The 9,860-nt window shown below is 38.7% G+C and overlaps 2 protein-coding genes across 2 annotated transcripts in view; one reads left to right on the forward strand and one right to left on the reverse strand.

Moving 5' to 3' along the window:
* The window catches only part of LOC103513949 (exocyst complex component 4-like), a 1,632-nt gene extending 838 nt beyond the window's left edge, over window positions 1-794 (reverse strand). Inside the window, exons 1-2 of the mRNA XM_008478806.3 lie at window positions 592-794; window positions 50-211 (exon numbers count right to left, since the gene is read on the reverse strand). Of these exons, the coding sequence (XP_008477028.1) occupies window positions 50-211; window positions 592-648 (219 nt within the window). The 5' untranslated portion in view covers window positions 649-794. The remainder of the gene's footprint in view (window positions 1-49; window positions 212-591) is intronic.
* Window positions 795-5,880: 5,086 nt separating this feature from the next.
* The window catches only part of LOC103513950, an 11,874-nt gene continuing 7,894 nt past the window's right edge, over window positions 5,881-9,860 (forward strand). Inside the window, exons 1-3 of the mRNA XM_026827034.1 lie at window positions 5,881-6,004; window positions 8,334-8,450; window positions 9,334-9,592. Of these exons, the coding sequence (XP_026682835.1) occupies window positions 6,002-6,004; window positions 8,334-8,450; window positions 9,334-9,592 (379 nt within the window). The 5' untranslated portion in view covers window positions 5,881-6,001. The remainder of the gene's footprint in view (window positions 6,005-8,333; window positions 8,451-9,333; window positions 9,593-9,860) is intronic.

Consider the following 9,860-nt stretch of genomic DNA (forward strand, 5'->3'; position numbering starts at 1 on the left):
ACCCCAAAAAAAAAAAAAAAAAAAAAAAAAAAAAAATCAATATACAAACCTGCATAATCTGTGTCAAATCTTCATGATGTAGAGACACATACTCCTCAATTTGTTTGTCACTCTTCTTGTACTCCTTCTCAAGTTTGGCCCGTTCCCTGTCTCTTTGCTCATTGGATTCACTTGCCGATAGTGTGCGTATGACGGACATGAGCAGACCACTCTGAAAATTGAACGAAATACTGGAATTTAAAAGCTTTTCTATTATATGCCCACTAAAATTTTCATATAAAAGAAACATCTAATGTACCTATTTATAATTATAATGAGCCTAGTTAGATTGGAGAGTAACACATCTGCCCCTAGGTCCTAGTTTCTGGATTTGATTCCTGCCAATGGCAGGTTTTATCTTAAATGGATAAGGTTTGTTCTTGGACCACCTGGTTTTCCCTGTCCTGTCTTCTTTCTATCTTCAATTTCAGGATGAAGATCTTAGACATTACATTTCCCTCTATCAAACCTCTCCTAAATTTTGAAGTTCTTTAGGATCTATTGAGAATGAATCTGAAAGAACACCCCCAAATTTGATGTAGATCCACTTACGGTTTCTTTGGGTGGTTTAACCCCCCGTGGGGGTTTCGTTGGAGGTGGGGATGCCATCCAAGTGTGTAACTAAGGTAAGAATGTTAAAGAAAAGTTAATAGCTTAACAAGAGAGGACTTTGGGATTTTTTCACTTTATTTCAAAATTCAAAAACCACTTTTCTTTTCAGAAATTCAGATCATTTTGTTTTTGTTTCCGAGTTTTTGATAAAACAGATTAAAACATAAAAAAAAGAACATGGTGTTAAAAAGCCTTAAGCCTCGTCCAGAGCAAATGCACGTCAAGGCACAAAGTTAAGCTGGCCCGGCCCAAGTATTTTTTCCCCTGAAAACGAGAAAATGGTAGGTAGGTACCTATATTTCTTTTATTCATAAATTTATGGTTATGGTGGAGTACACATTTGACTTGGAAATTTTCAACTTGAAATTCCATTAAAGCAATAAACTTTTTTTGGTTTTGCTGTTGCATTTTATCCAAAAGTAAAGGTAGTCCAATTTTTACAAGCTTTTTTGCTCTAATAAACATTATAGATTTTTGAAAAATGGCGATAACTTCTCAGCGATCAACTGTGGGCTGTGGTCTGGATGTTGATATTATACGATAACTTCACACCTATGGTAAAAGTGCTATGCTAAAGTGATCTCATCTCATAGATAATAATAATAATTTAATAATACCTACTGATAGTGTGTTTTTTAATTAAAACTCTACTTTTTTAGTTTTTCTTTAGTTTCTCTTTTCCTTTCCAATTACATAACAGAAGTACTTTGAAAGTACTAATTACATCCGTTCTTACGAACCTTATCATAATTACAACAACTGTGTTTTCTAAACAAATATTGTGTTAATGGAGAGTGCACCTCAGTTTCCTCGTATCTACCTTGTCATAGCAATGTTTAATGTTTCTATCCATTAATAACTTCAAAACACTCTTTGTTATCTTGTCCTTAGGTGATCTTGAAATCACTGAGCTGCAGATAAGTCAAGGTAAGACAAACACATATTTTTAGTTTTCCATATTCCTGTGTGGAAGTTTTGGAAAGGGATATGGAGTGTAGGTATTACAAACTATGAGTGAATTGAATATTCCTCGAGTAGAATTTACTTCATTTAACCTGTCAGGATGAGACTAAAAAGTCTCTGTAACTACTACAGTAAACAAGGTCTCATAAGGAGGTTTATTGTTATTATTAAGGAGTGGACCATGAAAATCATGAGGGTTAATTATTCACAAGCCATGCCAATGAAAAAGAAAGCCCTTTTTTGTGTTCAACCTATAACCCCATAAATTGCACAAAAATAAAGTTCAAAGTTGAGAATTTATTTAAATTTGGAATTTTGAAATTTATAGTTTGTCGAACGATGGAAATATTTTTTTATGGTGTGAATATTTTTTTGACTAATGTCGAAAATCTGCGTGATTTGTGTGATTTCTTTCTGAACTGTCTCTGTTGAGAGATTTATTCAACCAATGCGACGTCAAATGTGAAAAACGGCTTCTTTTTAGAACCCTAGTCCCTACGGGCTAGGTCGCGGGTTCGATTTCCACCCGGGGCGGATCTTATCCTAAACAGATAAAGTTGGCTCTCGGAACGGCTTTCTCCTATCTTGTCTTCCTTCTCTATTCGCTTTTGGGACGATATTTAGCATGCCTGGTCGCTCCTCTCCCGAGAGAGGCTGAGAGGGCTTGCACTTATGACTGCGACCTTTGTAGATCTATTGTGACCCAACTCGGGACAATAAGACCTCAGCAGTTACTGTTCCTATGAAACCTCTTTAAAATCTTTGATTATTACTTATTAGAGTTCCTTCTGATAAAAAAAGAAAAAAAAAAAAATAATACCTGGATTGCAAGTCCAAGACCTTATGAACTCTAAAATGGGGGCCACATAGAAGGTTAGCGGCGAATGTAAATTCCCCCGATTACGAAAAAAAAGGTATATATATGTAAACTCCCCCGATGGTACCTAGAACCTACAGAAAAATATTAAAACACTTCAATGTCTTACTTTTAGTATAAAATTTATGAAAGGAAAATAAAATACATACACATTTCATTATTAAAGAAAGCCAAACTAGGATACATGTTTCATTACAAACTAGGATACATGGAATTTACATAGTACACATTTCGGGGGAGTTTACCATTTGAGACTCAGGTAGTCGATTTAATTTTCGGGGGAATTTAATTAACCAATCGATAAGAAGATAAAAATTGGTATTACCTAGGTCATTCGTAACAAGATTTTATCCACCCTGATCTCCACCGACTGATAAGCTAATGCGGGGATAAATGAGAGCAGAACTAGTTTGAGCTTTTTTATGCTCATTGTAACTCAAGGTCAAACGAGAACTTGAAATTTTGCAAGATATGTAACCACTATCTATTACTTTACTTGAGTGTTGACTGTCGCAAGCTTAACTTACGACATGTAATCACTGTCCAAGTTTAGTATCCATTACTTGACTGTTGCAATCTACATAGTATGCAATTCATACAGAACCTTACCTACCTATCCAATCATTGTGACAACATAATACAATAATTATGTTTATGATTAAGATATTGAGGGGTTTTTTTCTGTATCTGAAGTCAAAGTGAAAAGTAGGGAGTGCAGAGTCTTTCGTGGAATAGGCCCCACCCAGGTCAGTCAGATCAAAAAGTTGCTCTAGATATCTCTAATGATTAATGATCAAGTGGGCACAGTAGGTATGTTGTGTTACTATTAGGTATCTATCTACCTACATTATTGGGTTCAAGATCACGAAAAAAATTTACGTTCGCTTTTGTCCACACAATATTTCGTATCATGAAATTTGGTCAAGGCAAAATAGTGTTATGGTGGACGTTTTTAATGGAGATCTGGATCTTAGAATCGAGAGAATGTAACCCAGTATGTAAGCGCTAGGTTGCGGGTTCAATTTCCGCTTAGGACACACTTTATCCCAAAGTCAAAAGTCTAAACCGATAAGTTTTGTTCTTGTAACGGCTGGCTTCTCCTATCCTGCTCTCTTCTCGATTTCGGGACCGTTGGTCACAGTTCCCTCTATCAAACCTCTCCTAAAAAGAAGAAGAAGAAGAAGAAAAGATGTCAAATACATTATTACCATAGGATAAGGAAGGTAAAAAATTTGGACCGATTGCAATACTTTCTCATTACCTTGTATAGGTTCCCTATACGTAAGGGTAATAGAAAGTAAAAATGTTTTGTAGCACTACCCTAAGTATAAGTAAAATACGATACACGCTACTATGAGCACGTAACAAATCAAACATATACAACAGCGGTTCTCAACCTTTTTTCGCCCGCGTACCCCTTGGGTACCCGGGTTTAATCTCACGTACCCCCCGCCACCATCATTATGAGCACCGGGTACCCATACCTAGGTTGATAGGTATTATGTACCATTACAACTGAGTTCTAAACACACTCAGTACCCCCTTGCCCCCCCCCCTTAATTACGGCCCCAACTGTACTAGTAATGATAAACAACAAGAACTGCCCTAACTCTAACCAAGGTTACTTACAGGCATCTAGTGAAGGTTTTATGTCAGAAGGCTCCATACCTGCTTAGGCTGTTCAATAGCGGTCAAACCATACTTTTCCCGAGGTCTGGCCTGTGTGTGCCAAATTCGAGTGACTTCAGCTAAAATCTAAAGGCCTCAGAATTGCAAACTCTTTTTGATTGAGATTTGCCTTTCCTGCTTAGGCTGTTCAATAGCAGTCAAACCATACATTTCTCGAGGTCTGGCCTGTGTGTGCCAAATTCGAGTGACTTCAGCTAAAATCTAAAGGCCTCAGAATTGCAAACTCTTTTTGATTGAGATTTTTCAAAGATTTGGTGTTAAATAGTTTGATCATCATAAATCATCAAAGCTGTGTGCAAAATTTGAGCAACCTGTGGCTAAAGGTAAAGTTTGTGAGAAACGCTAGTTCCTTTTGAGCTTTTTCCCAGTATAGCCCTAAATAGCGGAACTTTGGTCCGGAATAACGGCCGAACCGTACCCTATAGAAACAGGGCCCAAGGATATTTTTGATCTAGGTACATACTTTATCGAATCTCTGTGCCAAGTTCGAGTGACTTTGGCTGAAATGTAAAGGCCTGAGAATTGCGAACTCTTTGAACTTTTTCAAAGATTTGGCGTTTAAAAGCGGCCGAACCGTACATTTCTCGAGGTCCGGCCCGCGGACACTTTTGATCATCATAAATTATCGAAGCTGTCTGCAGTTTGAGCGACCTGTGGCTAAAGGTAAAGTCGTGAGAAGCGCTAGTTCCTTTTGAGCTTTTTTTCCAGTAACGGGGCCCAAGGATATTTTTGATCTACACAATTTATCGAATCTCTGTGCCAAGTTCGAGGGACTTTGGCTGAAATCTAAAGGTACTCAGCACTCGATTTTCGTTTTCAGGTTCTCTTTGAATGAAACCCCTTCTATCTATTGAGTAGGTACAAGTCTAATAACAACAGAAAGGAATGTAAAGTTTTTATCTTGAGCAAAGAACCCTCTCAACTCCTCAATGTTATAAACATGTAAAATACAAGGTTTTATCTTATGTGAAAGGTGTACTTGTAAGGTTTAAGTGTACTTCTCCAATGAATGGCCTTACTCAACGCATTAGAGATTCCTCAAGCTTTATTCAGTATCAGTAAGGCAGTACTATCGTAAGGTACCTATAACACATCGCACGTGAAATATCAGTGTTTTTTTTTTTTTTTTTTTTTTTTTTTTAACATTTTCGGTGGGGTTACCTTGTTTAAACATGCTTAAACAAATGATAAAGTACTTTTTTTTTATTTATTTTCAATTTTTGTAATCCAATTTTTTTCAGTTTTTCTAACTAAATATTAGGCATCCTTACCTAAGTACTACGTGAATTAGGTACTTAGAGTAATAGAGTTAGGTATACCTACCTACTACTCAAGGCTTTTTTTTCTCAAGTTACCTAAGTACATCACATTTTGCATGTTTGAAATGCATACCTAGTTGAGTAATGTATTTAAATGGTGGTTGAGGCATTTAAATAACTATTTGCCTATTTTATTTAAACTTGCCATTCTTGATTGTGCAATCAGGCTTAGGGTAAACCAGCCTAGGGGTTTAAATTATACTGTACAATGGGTAGAAAGAATTAACTAGGTAGCACCTACCACTTAGGTACCTTTAAAAAAAAAGAAAAAGAAAATTTCCGTTGGTCCTCATTTTTCCTGCTCTATGACTTTGAAACATCACCCAAGTAAGCGCAACTGAGATAAGTACCTACTAACTTGAGAGCTGTATTTTGTTTGTTAAATAGGAAAATAATAATAATAGGTAAATCTAGGTACTGTTTAAAAGACAAAAGTAAATAAGTTGTTTTCCTGCTCGAATGACTTTTATCTTGGACTTGGATTGAGTGTGGCGGAATCAAAATGGTAATTCGATGTTTATTTTATTATTTTATTTTGGTCAAGATTTTGGTGGGATTGAATTTGATTTATCCTGAAAATTAAAACGTAGACCTGTCAGATCTACCTGATAGTGATGACTGGTCTTATAAAATAAAAGGGGAATCCTTATACTTACCTACGTATGTACCTGAATATATACCTATATATGACGTTATACATTTCCCCATATAGGTTTTTCCAATAATTACATATGCATGGATTTGCATGTTAGGTTGAGGACATTCCTGAAGCGTTAATGAGGAATCGTGCTATTAGCATTGTATGGTAATTAGGTAATTCCTTAGCCAGTTTACCCGTTTCATCAATATTACAGGTACCTAGTAAGGCGTCAGGGTCACTCTTTGTGACATATGTACCTAGTTTTTTTTTTTTTTTTTTTTTTTTTTAAGAATTTTGACAGAGGGAACTGTAACTGCTAAGGTGTTATCGTCCCGAAATCGAAGCGAGAAGTAAGACAGGATAGGCGAAAGCCAGCCGTTCCATAAACGAACATTATCCCTTCAGGATAAAATCCGGCCCGGGGCGAGAATTGAACCCGCGACCTAACGCTTACAACTTGGCTGGCTAACCCACAAGGATTGATTGCTGAATGTTTACATGATGTATTATTTTATGATGATGACGGATGTTGTGCCCGTGCTTCGCCACGGTTTAGAATATTTTAGTAAGAAAAAAATTCTCCGTCAGTAGGAAACGGTCGCGCTGCGCGCCCCCGGGGTTTCGCGGGGTTGTGCATGTGGTCGCGCTTCGCGCTTCGTTATATAGATGATACCATAGAATATAATACCTTGTTTATGCTGCTAGCATAGAAAGAGTTTTCAAATTATTCACGATACAATTCCATGTCTTAGCAGTCTTAGATGATGGGATTCGAACCCGCGACCTCATGAGTACCAGGCGAGCGTACCAAGGACATCCGGTGGGAATATTGTGCGCAGTTTGACTGATGCTTCCCTACCTATTAACCTATATTACGAGTACTTATAATGAATTGTGCATATGCGTTTGTCCAGGGCCGTATCCAAGATTTTGCCAAAGGGGGGCCCTTGGGTCCAAAGACTAATGGACGGGGGGGGGTGCTCCGAAATTTCAAAGTCTGGCCTACAGTACAGGAGAAAAATGAAGCTCGAAGGTAGGTGATTTTATTTTGGTCAAGATTTTGGTGGGATTGACTTTGATTTATCCTGAAAATTACAACGTAGACCTGTCAGATCTAACTGATAGTGATGGCTGGTCTTATAAAATAAAAAGGGAATCCTTATACTTACCTACGTATGTACCTGAATATATACCTATATATGACGTTATACATTTCCCCATATAGGTTTTTCCAATAATTACATATGCATGGATTTGCATGTTAGGTTGAGGACATTCCTGAAGCGTTAATGAGGAATCGTGCTGTTAGCATTGTATGGTAATTAGGTAATTCCTTAGCCAGTTTACCCCTATCATCAATATTACAGGTACCTAGTAAGGCATCAGGGTCACTCTTTGTGACATATGTACCTAGTTTTTTTTTTTTTTTTTAAGAATTTTGATAGAGGGAACTGTAACTGCTAAGGTGTTATCGTCCCGTAGTCAAAAATCAGTACCTTTTTGGACTGTACTGCAAAATTTGCTTTTGTTATCCTTTTGTCCGCCATTAAACATTTTTTTTCCGCGTACCATCGGTTGAAAATCGCTGACACACAGAATTACAGACATCACGTAACAGATATCGTGTTCCATTCAATATGTCTGAGCTAGCATAATACTCAGAGCTGTAAAGAAATGATTAGAGTCAGGTGAAAGTGAAATCTTCAGATTCGGATGCTGAATCTACTACGAGGCAATTGAAGAATTGAGACCTTATGATATTTTGTAGTCATACTAGTCATTAGTCATGTTTTACTCTGTGTATAGCCAGCCTAGTTAGCTTAGTTGGTAGTGCGTCTGCCTTGTAAGCACTAGGCCGCGGGTTCGATTCCCGCCCGGGGGCGGATTTTATCCTGATGGGATAATGTTTGTTCTCGGAACGGCTGGCTTTCTCCTATCCTGTCTTCCTTCTCTCTTGATTTTGGGACGATAAGACCATAGCAGTTACAGTTCCCTCTGTCAAACCTCTTAACAAAAAAATACATGTGTTTTTTTTTTTTATCCTGATGGGATAATGTTCGTTCTCGGAACGGCTGGCTTTCTCCTATCCTGTCTTCCTTCTCTCTTCGATTTCCAGACCATAGCAGTTACAGTTCGATCTTGATTGATTGTTTGAGTGGTTGATTGATGTATTTCTTTATTCTATTGGTTTCAGATGTGCCCCATTTGGCCGCTGCACATTATTCTCCTCTATCTACTACCACTGTTAGTTACCTACACGGCCGCCAAGCAATGGCGCTCTATAGAGTTCTCTCCGTCCACCCTGCTACAGGTGAGTCCAATAGCCGCCAGCCTTAGTGGCCTCGGCCGCCAAGTTAGTTACCTACACGGCCGCCAAGCAATGGCGGTCTATAGAGTTCTCTCCGTGTCTATAGAATTCTCTCCGTCCACCCTGCTACAGGTAAGTTCAATAGCCGCCAGCCTTAGTGGCCTCGGCCGCCAAGTTAGTTACCTACACGGCCGCCAAGCAATGGCGGTCTATAGAGTTCTCTCCGTCCATTCTGCTCCAGGTGAGTCCAATATCTAAATCTCGGCCGACTGAATGAAAATAAAATAGTTGGAGGCCGTACCTACATCTAATAATGAGTTCGAGATGATATTGAACCAAGTTCTCTTGTTGATACAGCTGTTGATCTTGGGATTAAAGCCTGTGTAGCGGCCCTACACAACTCTGGTGCTGGTGTAGTGAATTCGGAGCATTCTGGCTTGAATAAAATTAAATCTGCATATGCATACCCAAAGCTCCACAGGCACGGATTTTTAATTAGCAACGCCTTTTGATCGACATCTCGGTTAGGAAGCATTTTGCGGGCATATGTTCTTAGAGTGAAAAAGTCTTATATCGACCTCCTGGATTTATGGTTTGAATATTAATTTCTGGTGCTGGTGTAGTGAATTTGGAGCATTCTGGCTTGAATAAAATTAAATCTGCATATGCATACAGAAAGCTCCACATGCACGGAATTTTAAATAGCAACGCCTTTTGATCGATATCTCGGTTAGGAAGCATTTTGCGGGCATATGTTCTTAGAGTGAAAAAGTCTTATATCGACCTCCTGGATTTATGGTTTGAATATTAAGAAAAAAAAAAATTCGACCACTCTCTACAATGCGCTCTTTCTAGTGTAGTTATTACTATCCCTTTCCCTCCTCAGCTACACATGGGCAGTTCCAGCACCATCAACTTCACCATTCACAATGTGACGCGGGAGGACATCGAATTCGGCCACCTCCGTCTGGAATTCTCCGACCCTACCGTGCTGAGTGCCCCCTCAGGGGAGGATCTGGGGGAGCTGAAACACGCCCTGAGTGAAGAGGGGAGCGTGGTGAGTCAGTTCAAGTCCCAGTTCGATATCCGCGCCCAGTTCTTAGGCTACTCGGACATTCGGATCAAGCTGAAGCATGAGGGGCTAGGTGAGTAATTGTAATGTTTCATTATTTATTTATTTGACTACCGTCATCTGAGGTGACTTTGCACCTGCCCGGGTGACTTTGCACCAACTCAGTAAAATGTTTTGAATGCTGACTGAATGCTTCTACTAGGTGAGTAATTGTAATTTTTCATTATTTATTGTATTTGACTATGCGTTTTACTTTTAAAAAACTTTTGGCCAGCCTAGTTAGCTTAGTTGGTAGTGCGTCTGCCTTGTAAGCGCTAGGCCGCGGGTTCGATTCCCGCCCG

The sequence above is a fragment of the Diaphorina citri genome, unplaced genomic scaffold (genome assembly GCF_000475195.1).
Source record: "Diaphorina citri unplaced genomic scaffold, Diaci psyllid genome assembly version 1.1 scaffold1051, whole genome shotgun sequence".
Lineage (NCBI taxonomy): Eukaryota > Metazoa > Arthropoda > Insecta > Hemiptera > Psyllidae > Diaphorina > Diaphorina citri.